Here is a 20,850-nt window from a genome sequence, read left to right as displayed (position 1 = left end):
CGGGCCGCGCCCGCCCAGCTCCGGGAGCGGCAGCCCGCTGCCCGGCGGGACGCCCGCCCCGCCCCGCCCCGCCCCGCCCCCCGCCGCCCCGCCCCGCCCCGCCGCCCCGCCCCGCCCCGCCGCCCCGCCCCGCCCCCCCCTCCCCTCCCCGCCTCTCCCCTCCCCGCCCCGCCCCTCCCCTCCCCGCCCCGCCCCTCCCCTCCCCTCCCCTCCCCGCCCCGCCCCTCCCCTCCCTTCCCCTCCCCGTCCCTCCTCGCCCCTCCCCGCCGCTCCCGCGGGCGCCGCGGCCTCAGGCCCTTCCGCCGGCTCCCCGCCGGCCGCCCCCGCGCGTGCGCAGCGCCTCCGCGCTCGCCGGCGGGACGCGTTTCTTAGCGACGCGGTGACGCCATGCGCGGGGCTCGGGGTCTCCTGCTGGCCCTGCTGCTGACCGCCGCCACCCCCGGCACCCCGCCCCGGCCCGCCGCTGCTGCTACAGAGCCCGCCGCGGGGGCCGCGCTTAGGGCCGCTCCCCGCGGCGAGGAAGTGGCCTCGCACCGAGCCCTCGCCGTCCGGGCCGACGCCCGGCTCTCCGCCGCCGGGCCCCGCCGCCGCGGCCCCGCTCCCCCGCTCCGCCGCCGCGCCCCGCGGGCGGCCCGCCCCGCCCGCCGCTCGCCGTTCGCCGCCTGCGGCCTGCGCGGGCCCGGCGGCTCGTCCCGCCTCTCCGGCGGCAGCAGGTGGGCAGGGGACGGGCCGGCGTTGTGATGGGCCGGGGCAGGGCAGGGCAGGGTCTGGAGGCCCTGGTGAGGCCGGGGGTGGTGGGAAGCAGGAAAAAAGAGCTTTAATGCGTGATTGGGAGACTGCAAAGCGGGTATAGACTGCGAGGCGCTGTCGGCGAGGACGGCAGTTTCAGCTATGGGGAGAGGGGTCTGTGGGCGAAGCCTGCCTTGCGGGTTGTGGTTGTGAGGAGGAGCTGTCATACGCAGACGCTGGATTTCTTTACCACTTTTTGTTCCTGGGAATTTCAGAGTGATTCCTAAATATACAAATAGAGGGTATCCACAAAGTTACTACGATGATGAGAGAGGCTTTCTGTACTTGATTATCGATGCAAATTGTACATAACTCATGTAAGCTGATGAAAAGTAATACTTTAGTGTTCTGTGTTGGCATTTAGTAGCATAAAATATGAAATTAGGCAAGAATAGCCTCTTTAACAGTTTTCGGGGCGGGGGGGCACTCCTCTTTGCAGGTCTGTGAGTCAAGTGTGTGTGGAAAACTCACTTGTGTTCAGAAGTAACACCCCTTATCCTACTGATACTATTACTGTCCCTGGTGGGCATGATCTGTTCTGTGTGCAGCTGGATGACTGTAAGTAACCTTTCCTTCCACACATTTTATTCATAGATTGCCTCTGCTCAGGGAATCTTTTTTTTAAACTTCCATATTATGATTGTTAATAATTACTTGGCCTGTTATAGTTCCAGAGGAACCATAGTGAATCAGGGTCCCATTACCAAAGACCAAAAAAAAATCACTGCACTCAGTTTAAGGGTTAGGTCTCTGGCTAAACACAAACCAGTCTTTATGGATTGCTTCTGCATCTGAGATACCTCACTTAGTTTGTTACACTTAGAGCAGTAAACAAAGGTCATTGCTTGAAGTATGCCACTATTACCCTTTTCAGAAAGTGTTTTCTTATGTCTTGGATTATTTCATATGCTTATTTGCATACATGATTTTTTCCAGTAATCATATACCCTTATAGGGCATGCCATTAACACATTTTTCTCTTTCTGCTTTCCACGTTGTACTTCATTTGACTGATTTGATGTCCAACTCTCTGGCATTCATTGCAATTCACTAGGATCTCACATTTGAACACTTACCATTTTCTCTTTTGAGTCTTTTGCCTGGGAGTTTTGACCCACAGTCCCATCTACTTCTCACCTAAATCATAGAACATTTTAGGTTGGGAGGGGCTCAGGAGGTTAACTGGCGCAACAACTAGTCAAAACAGGGTTAGCTTCCTATTAGCTAGTCCTGCTTTCATCTCTTCACAGATGTTGCCTGAATGTTTTGCATACAGGGAAGAGCAAAGAAACAAGGAGAACCTCATAGTACGATAAGCAGTAGTGCTAGAACTTCACCCATTCCAATTTTCAGTAGGTCTCAGAGTAAAGATGAATTTCAATGAGGGTTTAGCCACAGCTGAAAGTGCCATCAGGCTCCTGGGTATTCCAGCCTGTAACTTGGAAGTAGCTAAATTTTATCCTTTTCCTACACCACCCATAGTATCATAAAAATAGGATTAGAAGGATTCTGAATTTGTAATCTCATCCAAAGGGAGGATCACCTATGTCCACATTGATGGCACCAGATTTTTCTGGCCATTTAATATTTGGGCCCCACATCTATCACATGATTGGGCCCACTGAACAAGCCGTAGACATTTGATTGCACATATGTTAGGTGTAGCACACCTGGGAACAACAGAATTCACTGCTCACATGGCCTTCTCCTTTTCTGTGCTTGTTGTTGCAAGAACATCTGGGAAAGACTTTATTTGAGATCATCTGAAGGATAATACAGTTTTCTGGTAGAAACAGCCTTCCCCAAGGAAACATAGAAACACATATGTTCTCACCAACTGATTGTGGAAGAAGGCTTTCCAGGATGGATGGTGACGTGAGATACCACTGCCAGAAGTATAATCAAGCCAGCTCTAGCAGGCCTCCTGGGAAAGGCCAAGTGAGAACAGGCGCTGAACCTAGTGAATTATCGTGGCTGGTAACAAAGAGATTGTCATGCACAAGTGGACTTCACCTCATTGAAACCATTGCTAGCAGATACCACAGCAGCGTTCGAGTTTTACTAATACTTCTTTATGATACTTCTAGAAGATGCAGGTTTTTTCTTCCTCTGCTTGTCACTGAATGGCTCTTTCTATGACTGTCCTCATTCTTTCTTGAGTGTAGTACTCTATTTCAGCTGCCTTTCCTGAAGTGTAAAACAGCCTTTGCTTCACCCAGTCACGTTTCTTGCTTATTTTTCTGACTATTGCCATCCTTCAATTGCTTTATTTTTCTACTGTTTCATACCGTTGTTCTCCATCTGACAGCTGTTCACAACCCTGGTGTACCTCTAACCTTGGTAGCTCATGAAACCCAATCTTTTGTGCCCTCTGTGGCCCTTTCTTCCTTTTGCAATTTTCCCCAGTACTGCCTTTTCACTGTCTTGTGCTAAGGGTAGAGTTTCACATGGACTGCTCACCACATCCCTAACAGGTCCTTCTGTCTAATGATGGTGTAGCTGACCGAGTCAGGCAGTCTTCCTAATCCAATTGACAATTAATTCATTAAGAGGAAGAGATCAATTTGGGGGCACAGTTGGAAATATTGGATATTTTCAAAATACTTAAAGTACTTTTAAAAGCATTACTGTTTCACGTACTAGCTCTTCAGATAACTTTGTCTTTAGTCTTTGCAGGTGCTAGAAGAATATTGCTGCTATTTCAGCTTCTAAATCAGTGGAAGAACTAGTATGAGTGCATTTTAAAGTTACAAGAATCATTATCCATGAGCCTGACTCCTGTTTTGTTGGTTTTTTTTTTAACCTTTGTCTGGTTTCAGACAAATTAAATTGTCTGAAATTATTTTTTGCCTTTTTCTACAAGATTCGATAACCTTTAGTAGCTAGCATGCTTTCTTGAGCAAGCTACACTATGAAAAAATTATATGTCTTTTCTCTGAAAACTTAAGCAGTTTGAATATGTTGAGTGTTGCTGCAGAAGGCCTTTCCTTCCAGTTTTCAGGTATATTTTGCATTATGTAATGTTGTTAATCTGTTAGCAAATATTCAGCTTTGACAACAGAAGAGGGCATCAAGAACTGCATTCCAAAGAAAAGAAACGCTTGTGAGTAGCACAACTACCAATGCTTTCTTTTTCAGTCTAAAGAATATACCCTCAAGTGAATAATAAGAAAGCTGCTCTGAGCACCTGTTTTTGTGAACCTTGTAGGAGCTTGATACTCCTTCAGCCTTTATCTCCTTAAAAGATTTAGTTGACTGCTTGACTAACGCTGTATTCAGATATAAAAAGCTTTTATTTGTGCTTGCTGCTCTGTACATCTGAGGATCTGCTCTGCCCTTGAACAGCAGAATTACACTGAGAGCTTAAGTTTTTTCCCCTCTTCCCCCCCACGCCCACTAGACTACCTAAATTCTTTTTGGTACTACTGTAATTGAGGATACTGCCACTCACTCCCGTTGTTGGTATGATCTGTAGTCGTCAAACCTTGTAAGACAATTTATTTGCATGTATTAAAAAGTTTATTGTTCTAATAAGTCCGTTAGGACGAGTCTACACAGTATGTCCTTGATAATTTTCTGTGTTATGACTTAGTGTTTTAGTAGTAATAATTTAATATGTTATAACATTGTAACCCTACTGAATACTGCTGGGTCAGGAGGGCATCACTGTGGGATACCAATAGGAAGTTTGGGCTTTTTAAGGTGCCTATTCCCTTTTCATACTTACTTTGAGTTTTACCAACCTTAATTATTTTGAATCCATTTTATGTAGCTTTTAGTGAGCTCACATATTGGTAGTGTTTTGTCATTAAAATGTCATGTATGTCCAATTTGGGCATCTTACAGAAATTAGAGCACGTATTAAGATAGTCGTCTTCAGCAGTTTTCATACTTTTTGGAAAGTCACATTTGTGTATTAACAGCTGTTTCCCATGAATCATAGAATCATAGAATTGTCTAGGTTGGAAGAGACCCTTGGGATCGTAGAGTCCAACCATCTACCCTACGCTACAAAGTTCTCCCCTACACCATATCCCCCAACACCACATCTAAATATCTCTTAAACACATCCAGGGATGGTGACTCAACCACCTCCCTGGGCAGTCTATTCCAATGCCCGACCACTCTTTCTGTGAAAAATTCTTTCCTAATGTTCAGTCTAAATCTGCCCTGTTGGAGCTTGAAGCCATTCCTTCTTGTTCTGTCATTAATTACCTGTGAGAAGAGACCAGCACCAACCTCTCTACAGTGCCCTTTTAAATAGTTGTAGAGAGTGATGAGGCCTCCCCTCAGCCTCCTCCTCCTCAAACTAAACAGTCCCAGCTCCTTCAACCGCTCTTCATATGATTTGTCTGCTAGGCCCTTCACCAGCTTCGTTGCCCTCCTCTGCACTCGCTCCAGCACCTCCATATCTCTCTTGTATTGAGGTGCTCAAAACTGGACACAATACTCGAGGTGTGGCCTCACCAGTGCTGAGTACAGGGGCACAATCACCTCCCTACTTCTGCTGGCCACGCTATTTCTAATACAAGCCAGGATGCCGTTGGCTTTCTGAAACAGTACAAACTAGTACTCATGGTATCGTCCTGTTCGTAGTTGTTCCTTTTAAAAATATTGGCACAATATTTACTTAGATCTATCTTTTCTAGTAATTTGATATTGGAGGATTTCTTTTTTCTCTTTTCAACCTTTAGCAAAGCTGAACTATTTCCAACAGCCACAGGATATCAAAGAATCTGATTTTTTGACGTTCTTAGACAAGTATGGCAGACACTCTTTCTTAGCACCATCACAAGTCCAGCCATCATTCGCTGCCTTTTACAGGGTGAGTTGAAATAAAATAGCAAACAGTTTGCAGATACGTTTTTACTAAAGCTGTCTGTAATGCGATTGAATGAGAAGAGATTGAAAGATTCTTGGTTTTCTACATATAGTCCATATTATCTCTCAGTTCTTTTCATTCCTGTTGTGTAAAAATTTTCCGATGAGTTTTCTTGTATTTAAAAGTTCGGACAACCCTTTAGACAAAACTGGGTGTACACTAAGGAGAAGTATAAATTTGCCTCTGTGCCCTGATGATGTCATCACCTTGCACATGGCCTTAGTATTCCACCATTACATTGTGATTTCTCCAAATTGTCTTTTCAGGCTGGTGATCCAATCCTAGTCTACTTTGATTCATCGTCTGTGCTGAGCACATTTAGACAGCCAGTGAATATGGGAGCCAGCGGACTTTGTGTCGATGGCAATTCTGCTGGTTAGTAAAGGGGGAAGAATGTTTTAGGGAGGTTTGCTTCTGTTTTATCTGTTGTCCTGTCTTAACTCAGGCTTCCTGGACAGTAAAAGCACAAGCTGTACTCGGATTTTTGCGAATTTGAGCAAGAGCTGCGTTACTGACCCTGCCCTAGATGCTGCCTCCTACTACCGTGACTTCGCTGTGCTAAAGGTGCATGTCATATTTCTTTCTTTTGCTCAACATCTTATTTGCTTGACTTTCCATTGCAACTTCAGCTAACTGGAAACTAAAGGTTATCTGGTCTGTCATCCCTCATCTCCCGATTGTGAAGGCCTTCTTGCTGGAAATCCTGTTAAAAATGTCATGGTCGGTGATAAGCCCTCAATTGAAACTACTTTCCAATAAATCTCAGTTATTAGCAAATTCCTAATGCATTTAACAGATACTTCATTGATACTTTGTAATTTTTATGGTTTAACTAGAAGTCTCTCATATTTTAAACAGACTGTTTATCAAAGTATACATATCTGTTCCATCAACTTGATCAACCAAGCAATGCATGTTCTTAGTAAAGAATGAGGATTTATTTTACGTAATGTTTTATCTCTACAATCATACTGATGGCCAGTTATCAATATTAGCTTTATTTACATTCATAAATTGAATTCCATATAAATTTCTCCATTACTTATCCTGAAAATAATTTCAAAATAACCAGTTTACTGTTCTGGGTTCAGCCTGCTGGCGTTACTGAATGATGTTAACATGAAAATATCTCTCTCACCTTACAGAGTTTCTCTGGCATTCCAAGATAAAACGACAGTGTAAATATTAACACCTTATTAAGGCTAGTGAGTCAGTTTACACTTATATTGGAAATCTAAATCTGCATAACTGTAGTAGAGAGTCTTCTGTTGATCAAATTTAACTCATGTTTTCAGGGCTTTCTTTGTCACTGTGGCCAAAATTTAATTTTTCCTTAAATGGAAGCTGAAGTAATTACTTGATTCCAGAAGGGGGAGCTCCAGGAATGAATCAAAAATGCCGATATTTTGAAGTGTCTGCATTCTGCAGGTCATTAGCAGGGCTAAGAATAAAATTTGTCTTCTGATGTTCTAAAAATGCTTTCTGTGGATTATGTCTGTGATTTCTAGATCACAAATTGATGACAAGTTTTACAAATCTGGAATAAACAAAGTAATTTTTTTCAATATAATATGTAAGCTCTATTTAGTGATGATTTCATGACTTTAGGCGCTTGCAAACCCAGAAAATCGGTTGTTTTTTTGATGTTGTATGTTGGTTTGTTGTTTTGTTTTTTTTCCCAGGTCCCAGTCAATGACATCATTGTGCAGTCCATGAAGGTCAGTCTATTGCTAATGGAAATAATATCTGCTTCTGAAATAAGATATCTGGAATCTTAGGCATGCATAGTAATACCTATGGTTTGGGAACTTGAAGGAATGGGAATGTTCTGTGTCTGAGACAAGATTTGTTCAACAAAAGCATGACATTATAGAAAAAAAATAGGGATTTAAGGGAAGATGTACTTTTAAGTGAATGGGCATAGACAAGGCTGGAGTCAGGGAGGTAGCTTGTTTTCTTAGAAAAAATTTGGCATCTGGAACAGGGTGATGTGTCCACTGATCACAGCTACAGCAGGAAGGTAAATCTGACTTGAATGGAAAAGCAGTGGAAAAGAGTAAGAAAGGCACGCTCCTTTTAAACAGTTGCTAATTGTTAATATGCTTACTGTCTGCAGGTAAGGGTCACCGCAGTTGCCCCGCCTGGAGCTCCCCACATGAAAGACAACACGTGTAAGAACGCTGTTTCCGAGGTATCTGAGTCTTCTTTCCTTTGAGCAGCTCAGTGCTAGATTAAAGTCATTGCCCTATTAACTGTCTCTGATTCTTCTCTGAATTGGACCTTCAGGTGATATATGAGATAGAATTCAGCGGCACACATGGGATTCAGAGTGTTTCTGTCCAGTTCAAAGTGAGCAACATCTCCGGGAACTCAGGATCCTCTCTGCAGCAGCGTTTCACTTTGCACTTCTGGGTCAGTGCTCCCATCCTCCCTGGGCTCTTACCAAGCTTGTTGTCTGTACTTCATGACCCAGTTTTGTACAGATGAGATGTGAAAAGATTAGAGCAGTGTCACCCTGGTGTGGTAGTACCCTGTGATATAGCTGATGGTCAAAAGAAGGAGGGGACACTGCTGTGGGCTCAAGTAGACCATGTTAGTAGAAAAATCCAGGCTCAGTGCAAGCATGTAGTCTTGCACTGCTCAAGTTTGAAGGGGATGATTATTTTTTCTGACTATTTTTTGCTGTTGTTTTGATTTGGTTTGGGGTTTGTGGGGTTTTTTTTGGTAGGGGAAGGAGGGGAGAGGATGACATCAGGGTCACCAGCAAAGTGTTGTGAAGGAAAGGGTTGAAGCTGGTGCTGTATCTGAGGTGTTCAGTCTTTGTGAACAAAGTTGCTAAATTTATTCCAGGTACTTATTTAACTTTGCCCATGCAGCAGGAAAAAGAGTTACTATGGAGGGGGTGGAAATCTGGGAAGTACTAAGGTGTGCTGGAGTTCATACAACCTTGTCCCATAGAGGCAATGTAAAGTGGAATAAGTGGTGACCTCAGGGGTTGATAAGTGTGCAGTGCAAACTTGCTGAAGTTATCCCAGAGGCTCTTCCCCATAAAACAATTTAGAAGTGGAATCTGCCACTCGGAATCAGGGTCAAGGCAGGGTTTGTTCTGCAGATCATCTGTAGAATTGCCCAGACTGATATGTTTACTTCCTTAGAGACAAATGCTGAGCAATAGGAATGTGTTGTCTCAAGAACCGTTCTGGTAGTATCCACATTTCAGGGTACTGACTTTTCGTTTTTTACCTCCTGGCCTGCAGATGAACTTGACAGGTAAAAAAGAGGATTTGGAAACAAATAATGGAGGTTTTAGTGGTGCATAATATTCAGGCATTCAAAAAATGGGTTACATTTACATTTTTGAGAATGTGAATTTGATCTTCTGAGGTGAATGGATCTTATTGGTGCTAATGTTTTCCTCTTCCTTTCTGTCTTCCCTTTGCCTCTTTGTAGACCAGGACTCTTTCTCATATGTTGCCTAGAAGTGGAAATCCTGGCTATATCACTGGAGCACCACTGTTGATTGCAAACAGTGGTGCCATGCAGCATGTATCCTTTTCTGCTATCAGGTTTTATTCATCGCTAGGTTTATTGACTTCTGGTACTCTACTCTCCGGACTTCAGAGATTCTGCCTTTACCTGTGAGGGCATACGTCAGTATTACATTGCAGCCATCAGCAGGCCTTTCGGTCACAATTGAATTGTAGTCCTGTGATAAGGATAAGGAGGAATGTGGGGTGAAAGGATTGTTAAATACAAGTTGGGTGTCCTATATTGTCTGTTTATACTTTTGTTTGGCTTCTTGACATACAGTCTGTCAGATGAGCATTTTACGGAGTGAAGGTGATGGAAGTTGCTCACAGTTCCTCAGACACACAGTACAATTTGGAAGAAATATGAGGACAGGCTGCAAGCTCAGGTAACAACACTCTCTGCAGTCACCCTTCCTGACGCATTTGGAAGGTGTGGACTCACTTAGTACATTTTTCCATAGTCTCTCCACAGAAGTGCTGTGGAGCCTAGGTCCTTCCCCGAGGTCCCCAATGGATCTCTACAGATCTTTCATATACTCCTAAGAGGACTTAAATATCAGAGAAGGTGGACCTTTAGAACAACCTGAACATTGTGAAAATCTTCTGGGACATTTTGAGGCTGTAGTCTAACAATGTCTTGGGCAACAGTAGAGTTAGTATTTGAGGAGTGAATTATAATGGAACCTTAAAAAGCAATTGTTTTGATGATTTGGATCATTCTTTTGTTGGTGACAGGGCAGGTATATGACCACTGATGTGAAAGATGGCTAAAGAGATGTCATTTTTCCTTATCATGTGTTACCCTGCCATGTTCTTCTCCCTTCTCATTGCAGAGAGGATTGAAACTGCATCCATCTAATACCAATATTTCTGTAGCAATTCTGTTGACAAGAGCAGAAGCAATACTCATTATGAAGGAAGGATGTTGATAGCATTATTTTTTTTCTGTCCTGGAAATCACTTTGTCAAAGCCGTTGTTTTCTCATTTTCAGCCTATCCCCAATACTGGAAGAAAGTAACTGTAGTTACATCCAGCAGAAGTTATACAAGGCTCTTCAGGGGATGAACAGAGCAGAGGACATTGCTATAACTGGCAGTGCTCATTCAAGCCAGGCAGAAGAGTGGATGGCCATTCTGATTCAGAACTGCAGTGTGCAGGTAATATGAATGCAAAAAGACCAGCTGTGAGTATTTTTCCTTTCATGTCTTTGTATTGCCTTGGAGAAATGTGGACATGGGGAAAAAAAGAACCACCTTGTTCATCTGGGCTTTCTTTCTTTGTGTGATGATCCACTGACTCTCAGGAGTCTTAATGCTTGTAAGCAGTCATTCTTATTGTGGTTCATATTATTGGGATATTTACTAAACAAACAAAAAAAAACCCAACCCTGAGAGATATAATCTCTCTTGAGTCCTGTTCCTGCTATTTAAATAGGCAAAAAGAGTTTAATACTGAATCCAGAGTTGTATTACCTCGGGTTCTGACAGCCTTCTAGACCTAATATTACCTGGTTACTTCCTGTTAATTTGATGCTTTCATTATTATCATCCTTTCTGATTTTCCAGTTTCTAGGGATATTTATATATTACCTAATAAGGGTAAAAGTTTGCAATACAAGTAGTTATGGAGGAGGGAAATCTATTTTAATAATTACTAATCTATCAGGAGATGCCCTAATAGAATGCAAAATCGAAGTCGTAGAGCTGAAACAAATTCTGTTTGCAAAGGAGATGACAATGAGATGTGTATAGCTCTAAAATGGGTGGTTGACCTGACCAAAAGTTTTGGGGTTAGCACTGAAGTGACTGATTCAGGTTCAGTGACCTATGCTATCTAAAATATTACACTTTGATCATAATGGGCCTTTTTCACCTTTAATATACTATATTAAGATGTTTGGTGTGTATTTTTTTTTTCAGGCTGTGAATTGCACTTCCTGTTGCATGGTCCCTGTGACCCTGGAGATACAGATACTGTGGACTAATGTGGGCCTCCTGTCCAACCCACAAGCTCAAATACTGGGTGCACGGTACTTTTATCGGTGTCACCCCCTGAAGGTATGGAATTTAAAACTCTCCCCTCACACACAGAGGTAATTACATGGGATTCACAGGTTATTTAAGAACCAAGGAATCAAATGGTCTGGATATTACTGAGTTGAGATGTACTGAACTTTAGCAGTGGTCTGGCTGCAATGGCAAGAGCTTGTCTTTAACAGCTCCATAGAGGAAGGTGGTTTTATGGTCTTATCAGTACTGTCCTCAATCATTTGTACAACTGGAAAAGGTACCTTCTTTCCAACCCCAAACTACCTTCTGCCACTTCAGAACTCGAACTTTAAACATTTAATTACACTCAGTATAAAGTTGTAGTTACAAACATTCAATAACTACATGTTTATCTAGTTGTCTCTTAAAGCCTTAATATGTAATTTGAGTCGATTTATATTTCACAGACTCTACAGCATGCTGCTAATCTGCGCAAGACAATATTTCTATTCATCTAGGGTTCTGAAATTACCAACAGGTAGCTGAGGAAGAAGCTAATGCTGATGGCAGCAGATGTGAAGAATTAGGGGGAAATGTTCTCAGCCGGAAAGCTGAGACGTTCTGCTCCTTTCTAAGAGATTACATGATGGAAACATTCAAGGTCAGGTTGGATGGGGCTCTGAGTAACCTGATCTAGTGGAAGAGGTCCCTGCTCCTTGCAGGGGGCTTGGACTAGATGGCCTTTAAAGGTTCCTTCCAACCCAGACTATTCTATGATGTCAGCAGGAAGGTGGAGCTCACAGGTCCGCAAAGGAGAATAGTCTTTTTCAAGCGTGTGTCAGTGGATCCCATTTTTGTGCAAGGCTGGATTCCTGGCATCACAAAGTCTTTTGGGCAGCACATGTATTTCAAGACTTATACTTCTCTGCAAGGGCTTTAGGGGAGCAGCTGACACCTGCCCACAGCGTTCTTGTGGCAGTGAGGTATGACATGGCAAGTGTCTGTCTGATCTGTTACTACTCTTTGAACTTCAGACTCTGCCTAAATGAGATTTTTACATCACATGTTTGGATGTATCTCATGGTACCTCTTCATCCTCCCTTCTTGCAACATACATGAAAAAAACACAATAGGGAAAATGTTCACCTTGTAAAACACATGTTGCCCTGAGGCAAATAGACACCCCTGCCCCACGAAGGTATTTTCTAAATCTGAGCTGTTACATGGCGCCATTAACAAAACTTCTGTCTGAGGAGGGAGACTTGCATTCCTAGAAAAAGTACAGGGTGCGTATCCCTCAGTAAGGATTAGCCAGTCAGGAACTATGAGATTCAGACATCATCTGCTTGAGCCACTGATGCTAATTACTTCAGAGCTGTAAGGTGTATTGCAAAGCAAGTGATAAGAAAACAAGTTTCTGGCAGCAAGAAAAAAACGCACCATTAAAATAGTACCGACTTCATCAGTGGCAATCCACAAATTAGGGTTGTTAGTAAAGACATCTTGGCAAAGGTACGAGTTGGTACCATACCCAGCAGTTAAGAATTGCAGCCATTTGTGAGCATACCAGTGAGATGACCGATGCCTGCTGTATACTGCTTTACTCTTGAATTACGTCACTTCCCAGTTTTAGCCTACAGATTCTCTATCTGAGAACTATCCATTCTTTAGAGAAAACCTTTTCCTTTAGACCACACAGTCACTGGAGAGTTGCCTTAGTGACTGGCCAGAAAACACAGGAAAGACATCCCATTTTCTACACCCATCCACAGTGTCTGGTCACAGTTGTATTTGGACTTCCTGAAAATAAAAGACAGTCTTCAGTGATATAGAGCTATACAGGAGCATGCTGGAAGTCGCTTGTGGCTGCCTTCACCCAGCTACTGAGGGTTTGTGTATGGGTTTTTTTCCCCACTAATCTCTCTGATTTTAAGGCAGACTTTGAAGGTCCAGACACAAAGTCAGAATCATTTTGAGGCTTCTTATTGACTAAGGCAATTGTGCCTACTGTATGTTTACTCATCAACAGGAGAACTTATATCCATCAGGAGTAAAGGGGAAATTCTACTTGTAACTGCTCAGCAGTGGTAATTTGTGACCAAGGAATGATCTGGCATGAAGAGCAAGAAGGCCCAACTGTGAGAAGGGGTTAAACTGGCTGGAAGGAGGAATGCCAGAGACAGACTCCTTGCAAGGGAGTGAAGTGAGGCAATAGGAAAAAGCCTCAGTATTTTCTTGTAGCCGTCCTGGAACGGGATGGGTCAGGGGCCCAAGCTCAGGGGCCACTTCTGGGCAGCAGAGCTGGGCTGGGGGATGGACCCACAACTGGGCTGAGGTGCCCCATGCTGACGCTCTTGGGATTGCTAGCCCAAGCTAGCCACGAAACTCCACATACCTCAAGCAGTGAGTGCATTAGTTGTCTTACAGCATTCTGTTGAAACAGAAGGGAGCTGAGGCCTTAGAAGTTCAGTCCCCTGTTCCATCTTAACCAACTGACCTACCAATCTGTCTCCTTTCTGAAACAATATCCTAAAACATGAGAAATAAATTCATTTTTGCATTGGGTCCTGCATTCATTTTATTGATATTTTATTGAAAGGATCAAATTTTCCGGCAGTCCTGTCTGTTTCTGGCAGCAACCACCTGTTCAAAGGGCCAGGTAATCTTATCTTATGTAAAAAATATAATTTTATAAAAAATAGAGCTTTGCGTCTGCTGTTATTACCAACTAGCCAATATGTCTTTTCTCTGAATAGGAGAGTCACTGCTCCCATTCTGGAGATCTGTAACATAATGCACAGTAGCTACTGATCTTCCCCGAGACACGTGCCCTTGATTTACCTGCTAGGTATCAATTTGGGGAAAGAGGAGTTACTCCACTAAAAAATATGTCTGGAACACCTAACTCCTACTCTCCTAAAGACATCTTGCTTGCCAGTCATCTACAGCTAATGCAAATCAAGGAAAGATGTATCTTTTGTATTAAGCGTGCTAAACTCTTTGTGCTTTCCTTCTTGTTACAGTTCCTAAGCACGAGCACGGTACCTTTGACAACTGTCGTTACCTTCACTGACATGACGGAATGGCCAGAACCTCCACGAGGCCAGCCCCAAATCCACTGGAAACTCCCATTTGACATCTTTTACCCATTCAAAGTGGCATATAATATGGAAAGAAGTTACAGAGGTGACCTGGTTGTCTATTTTTTGTTGATTCTAATAACGTCTAGTATTCTCTGCTTTTGAAAAGTCATATAGACGGGGCCCATACTTAAAGTACAGTAAGTGAATGGATACATTCAGAGTCTGATCCAGATCATAGACTTTTCTCCTCAGGTTCTCATACTGTGCCTACGACACCTATGTGCCTTTTGTTGTTGGATTAGCCACGTGACTAGCTTCTGTGCTGTGTCCTCTAATACCCTTATTCTCCATACGCACCATCTGCAAACCTTACTGCAGTGAAACGCTTGACCGATGGAGGGATCAAGAGATGTTGCATTTATGAGAAACAAGGAGGAGGACGTTAAAGTGAACATTCCATGTTCACAGAAACCAATAGTGCTTCCTAAACCAAAGAGCATGGAGAGAGGAGAATAAGTTCAATCCAAGAATTTTGGAGCTGTGTTCAGTCACCTTCTGGAGAAGCACCTGATTTTTCTACATGGAACTAACTGAACATTTAAAAGACAGGAGCCTTCCCAGGCAGCCTGAATTATTATTTTATTAGTACACATCTGCCAGCCACCTTTAACATGTCCTTGTTACATGTTACTCTGACAGTTTTTGATTCGTATTTTTCTGTCTTTTCAAACACAGATCTTCAATTGAAATGTTTGTGTTTTAATCACTGTTTACATTAGCGATAGCGTTACACAAAGCAAAGTAATTGTAAGTGTTCCATCCTCTGAAATATAATTGAATTTTAGTTGTTTGTCAAGACAGCTTCCTTCCTGATCTTGTTTTCTCTTTTTCTTGAAGAAACAGGCCTGAATATGGTTTTTTGTAGATAAGAAATGTTCTCTTGTGCGATAGGAACTGGACTGATAACAATTAGGTGGCACATCAGAGAGAGTTGTGAACAGTCCTAAAGAAAAAAAAATCAATTATTGTAGGAAGAATTTGTAGATGCATTATGAGACTGAAGCTTACTGCAATACCTTACCTCTGGCTCAGTCTCTGTGACCAGAACATTAGCTGATTGTGTTTGAAGGTGATCTGATTATCTAGTCTGCCCCACTGCATCACACAGGCAAAGGGAATCTGCTCAATTGTTCCATTAAGTTGTTGGATGACCATGTATTTTTTAAGCAAAGGATTTATTATTTACCTTAAATTCTCCAGATGATGGAAAAATCTTCCCCATCTAATGTCAAGTACTCCAGTGGAATTGATAATGGGCAAGAACTCACGCGCCCCGGACCAGACGGAGCCGCCGCCGCCCCCGGGGGGGTGGGGGGGGGGGCGGCAGCGCTGCCCGGGGCCGGCGGGGGGACACGCTCCCCCTCGCCGCGTCCTGCCCCCGCCCGCAGCAGCTGCCGACGGAACCGCCTCCCGGCTCGGCGCAGGGCCGCGGCTCCACAGGAACCGCCGCTGCCCGAGCTGGCGTCCCGCGATGGCGCCCGGTTGTACCGGAACGCTCCTTCTGCCGCCGCCTCCCTGCGGGCCGGTTCCACGGGGCCCTCGCTGGCCCGAACGCCTCTCCCCCGCCGGGACGGCAAGCGGGAGTCCCACCAGACCGCCGCCGCCACAGGCCGCCCGCCGGGCGGGGCGCGAGCCGGGCGCACGTGCGCCGCGCTGCCGGAGGCGGGGCGGAAAAGACGCGACGCGACGCGGCGGGTGAGCGAGAGTGAGCGGTGACGCGCCGCGCGCGCGGGGCCGGTCCCGGTCCCGGTCGCGGTCGCGCCGCTGCCTCGGGAGGCCGCTAAAGCGGCCGCTGCCGGTTCCCCTCCTGCGGCTGTGGGAGCGGCCGCTGCGCGAGGAGCGAGGGCCCCGCGGGAAGAAGGCAGAGGCAGCGGAGCCCTAAGCCCGGCGCGGCGCCGCCTGCCCCGGGGCAGCGCTGCGCCCGCGGCGGCTCTGCGGAGCCCGGTGGACGTCGGTGCGAATCTTCTCGACGGCTCCAGAGCGCCGGTGCTGCGGTGACGGGGGTTGCGGGCACGGCGAAGCTGCAGCCTGGACCCCGCAAGCAGTGGGCTGATGGATGAGAGCTGCGTTGGCCTCCTCCCCTCCTCCCGGAGCTCCGTGAGGGCACAGCTGCTGCCGCTCCGGAGGTTTTTGTTTCCTTGCTCGTCTCTTGCCTCTGCTCACAGGACCTCTCCGCACCCAAAGAAAATATTTAAACCCTCCAGACGCTTGTGTGACACATGGAAGTTAGTAGCTAGGTTTTGACCGAACTCTTGGTGATAAGCCTGTGTTGTTCAGTAGTGTTTCTTCACGGGAGATATAACAGGATCAGATTAGAGGTTTTTTAAGAAACCTGATAGCGCTCTGATTGAAGTAATAAAACTGTAGATAAAGGAGACTTAATGAGCAAAGCTTACACAGTTTCCCAAAAGCCTTTGGCAAGCGTCTCTGCACTATGAAGTCAAGAACAGCTTTATTTTCTTAAATGAAAAATAACTAAAATGCTTCCATAAATGCTTATACCTGTGCTGACTCTGTACCGTAAAAATGATGGATATTTGGAAGTGTTTACCTTCTTTCTTTTATCAGATTTGCTCTTGATGACACTGAGAAGCAGTTCATAACAGGTTAAAATAAAGTTTTCTTCCCTGTTCTATAGTAAAGTATTTATATCTGGTCACTTTAGAAAGTATGTTAATTCTTCTGTATTTGTGTCAGTGAATAACTTTTGTTGTGTTAACTGCTTCTCTGATTTATTTGTTTGTTTCCTATACTACCTTCCTCTTCTGAACTACTCTTTGCCAGGGTGGTTACAAGAAGCGTACCCAATTTCAGGCTTAGCTTCAGTAATTTTTCAGCTGCTGTGGTTGCATGTTGCATTAGTAGGAGTACAAAAGCAATGGTATTTCTATGTTTTTCTGCAACATCCAGGGAAGAAAACATCTGAGAGCCACTGCAGGTGATACTCTGAAAAGTCAGTTCGAGGGGTAGTGAAAGTCAAAAAGCGAATAGAATGGTAGAAATTATCAGGTAAGGCATGAAGTGCAGGATAAAAGTCCGTATCGTGTCAGTATATAAATCCTTGCTTCGTCCAAACTTGAGTACTCTGTGCAGTTCTGGACTCTCCCTTGGGTTATATGCTGTAGTCTGTTTAGGATAATCAGGGAGGTGGAGGAAAAGCAGTGGAAATTACTGTGTATATGAAATAGCCTTGATATAAGGAGAGCAAGAGCATCCTATACTGCTTTATTAGTGGCAGTGTAGTCTAAGGAGTTGCTGTGCTTCTCCCTTGCTGGTGCTACTACTCACATGATTGTATAGACGGCGGGTCAGTTGGTCTCTGACCAGGATGTTACCATGATCAAGCTGGTTTTCGGAGGGGGTGGGAACTGCAGCTTTGAGCAGGAGGGGTGGCAAAACTGTTGCTAGAATTGTTTAGGGACAACTTGAGCATCATAGCAGAGAGAGGAATGAGAGTGTGGGTGCACTACAAGTCTGTAAAATCCTGAGTCCTGTGGAGAAGGTGAACAGCCCCAGAGCCACACAAAGCTGGAGACCAGGAGAGTATTCAGGTAGTTCTAATTGCTTTCTTGTACTGCCCATATACTTTATGGGTACCAGGGGTCGGTACTGGCACCTCTACTGTTCAACATCTTTGTCGGTGACATGGACAGTGGGGTCGAGTGCACCCTCAACAACTTTGCCGATGACACCAAGCTGTTTGGCGAAGTAGACACGCTGGAGGAGAGGGATACCATCCAGAGGGACCTGGACAGGCTGGAGAGGTTGGCCCAAGCCAACCTCATGAAGTTGAACAAGGCCAAGTGCAAGGTCCTACATCTGGGTCGGGGCAATCCCAAGCACAAACACAGGCTCAGTGGGGAATGGCTGGAGAGCAGCCCTGAGGAGAAGGGCCTGGGGGTGCTGATTGACGAGAAGCTCAACATGAGCCAGCAGTGTGCGATTGCAGCCCAGAAGGCCAACCGTATCCTGGGCTGCATCAGAAGTGTGGCCAGCAGGTCAAAGGAGCTGATTCTGCCCCTCTGCTCCACTCTTGTGAGACCCCACTTGGAGTACTGCATCCAGCTCTGGAGTCCTCAACATAAGAAGGACATGGACCTGCTGGAGCGTGTCCAGAGGAGAGCCACGAGGATGATGCGAGGGCCAGAGCACCTCTCCTATGAGGAGAGGCTGAGAGAGTTGGGGCTGTTCAGCCTGGAGAAGAGAAGGCTCCCGGGAGACCTTATTGCGGCCTTCCAGTACCTAAAGGGGGCCTACAAGAGAGCTGGGGAAGGACTTTCTACTTGGGCATGTAGCGATAGGATGAGGGGGAATGGCTTTAAACTGGAAGAGGGCAGGTTCAGATTGAACCTTAGGAAGAAGTTTTTCACTGTGAGGGTGGTGAGGCACTGGCACAGGTTGCCCAGAGAAGTTGTTGAGGCCCCATCCCTGGAGGTGTTCAAAGCCACGCTGGACAACCTTGGGCCTTGGGCAACCTGGTCTAGTGGGAGGCGTCCCTGTCTATGGCAGGGGGGTTGGAACTCGATGATCTTCAACATCCTTTCCAACCTAAACCATCCTGTGATTCTATGATTTATCTGGGCATCTGACAGACTGCTGGTCTACTGATGCATTTCATTTTATTTTGTATTTTCCCCATTAGGATTTGGGTGTCAGCTTATCCTTTATAGAAACTGAATGCCGTCTTCTTTCTCCTCAACCCTAAAAGAAGACGGAAATACATTGTGAGGTCAGAGATAAAAAAAAAAAAAGAGAGGTAGATAAAGGCAAATGACTTAAAAATAAGGAACTGGAGGGAATGCTGAGCTGAGCACACGCAGTTCCCTGAGGTTGAGATGCTGATGAATGCTGTTTTGGCTGGTGCTCTTCTTGCAGAAATTATAGCACGGAGGCTTAGAAATAAATCCTACAGTTGGTGAATATTCCCTAGTTTTTCTTAGGAAGTTGTTGCTGGCTGCCTTAACCATTGCCAGAAGGCAGTTGTTGAAGAGGTACCACAATGGGGCTTTGGATATGGAGGGTATGAATAAAAAAATATTAGTAGGGCGAAAAAGCACAACTAAAGTTTCTGTCATAGGTACTGGAAGAGAGGCTGACACCCAGGGTACTAAATGTAGACGTCAGTCTTTCTCCTGAAGTAGTAAACGAGAGTGCTGACTTCAGTCTACATTTTTCAAATTTCTTTTAATTCCATCTTTGCATTCCCTGGCTGCAGTTTCTCCTGGATATGAACATGTGGCCAGGTACTTGATTTGCATCTTGTCACTTAGTGGCACTATTGTCACTCTACTAACCACAGCTATTACAAGTTTTTTACTCAGTCTCCATTGCGTTTCCTGAATGATCTTTGGCACTTGTACAACCTTCATTTGGTGGCTGTAGGGAAACAGGAACAGCACTGGGATGCTAGTTCTGTCATCTTTATCCTTAACAGCTGATGGAACCTGACGTTTTGCTGCTCAGTGCTGAATACAGGGGGTAGAAAAAAGTAGACAGATTTCATCCAGGCAAAAGTAGAGAGATGCTGTTAGGAGGAAGGAAATGCTTGAAGTGTGCTAACTAACCCTATCTTGAGGCTTCTTAGTGAGGACTAGTGCTTAAGTTAACCTGTGTCCTTATGTTCCTTTCTTAGTAATCTTGATTAAAGCAGCTACTCTGATTTTATTTTTTTTTTTTAATTAGGTGAGGAAAAAAACAGTCTTTGCACAGAGATACACCTGTATTTGTTGCAATTGTGTCTAGGACTGTAGGTGGACTGTAGCATATCTACCTACACAGATTGTTAATACCATCAGGATGATTCCATGCTTTTTCTCAAAGATGGAACTCTCTTTAAGATTACTCAAGATGTCCACTACCCTTAACTATCTGAAACCAGTTTTCCATTGCTCACTTCCTACTATGCTTGCTGTATGCTGAGGTAAGTAACTGCTGACCAGGTAGGAAATTTAGGATTCCTTGCCACTAACAATCATCCATCCATAAAAAGTACTGGTTTCATGTGGCAAACAAAAGTACCAATTTAGTTTCTGTTCATTTTCTCTTACCGATTCTTCCTCTGTTTCAGTGTCTGAAAAAGAAAAGCTGCTCATCAGTATCTGCAGGGTTTGAGGGAAACCTGTTGCTTTTTATTTGCAAACACAGTTCAAAGAAGTTGCATGTGCTAAAACTTGGCCAGGTGAGCCTAAAATGAGGGCATTCCTGATTCCTGTTAGCTGTTTAAAAATCAAAATGAAGGCTTGGCTTAACATAAAAAAATCAGCTGCTGTGATATATCTTTAATCACTGTCCTGTCTTTTTTGTGAGTGGTCTTGGCAGTCTTTATTTTGCAGTTAAGCACATCAGGTTTACCTTTGCTAATAATTGGAGTGGGGAGGACGGGAGAGCAGGGCTTATGTGCCCTATGATGATTAAAACAAATTCCACTTCTGGTGAAGTGGAGCTCTCCAGATAGTCTTCTAACAAAGTGATGACCATAAGGGGATTTTGCGGGGGTAAAGGGTTGTTTTGTTTTCCC

At 44.7% G+C, this 20,850-nt stretch overlaps 1 protein-coding gene across 1 annotated transcript; it reads left to right on the top strand.

The window, feature by feature from the left end:
- Window positions 1-387: 387 nt before the first annotated feature.
- TCTN3 (tectonic family member 3) lies at window positions 388-15,129 on the top strand (the record flags this gene model as incomplete). The annotated part of the gene is made up of 13 exons (XM_082486653.1): window positions 388-713; window positions 1,229-1,347; window positions 5,484-5,614; window positions 5,938-6,046; window positions 6,117-6,235; window positions 7,354-7,389; window positions 7,788-7,862; window positions 7,958-8,083; window positions 9,122-9,217; window positions 9,490-9,587; window positions 10,194-10,359; window positions 11,122-11,259; window positions 14,214-15,129. The coding sequence occupies 13 exons, from the start codon at window positions 388-390 to the stop codon at window positions 14,433-14,435; spliced, it is 1,761 nt and encodes a 586-aa protein (XP_082342779.1). The 3' UTR covers window positions 14,436-15,129.
- Between the last annotated feature and the right edge of the window lie 5,721 nt (window positions 15,130-20,850).

This window comes from Vanellus vanellus (assembly GCF_965231255.1).
Source record: "Vanellus vanellus genome assembly, chromosome: 7".
Taxonomy (NCBI): domain Eukaryota; kingdom Metazoa; phylum Chordata; class Aves; order Charadriiformes; family Charadriidae; genus Vanellus; species Vanellus vanellus.
The sequence above is the reverse complement of the archived record's forward strand: the minus strand, read 5'-3'. Positions and strand labels throughout refer to the sequence as shown.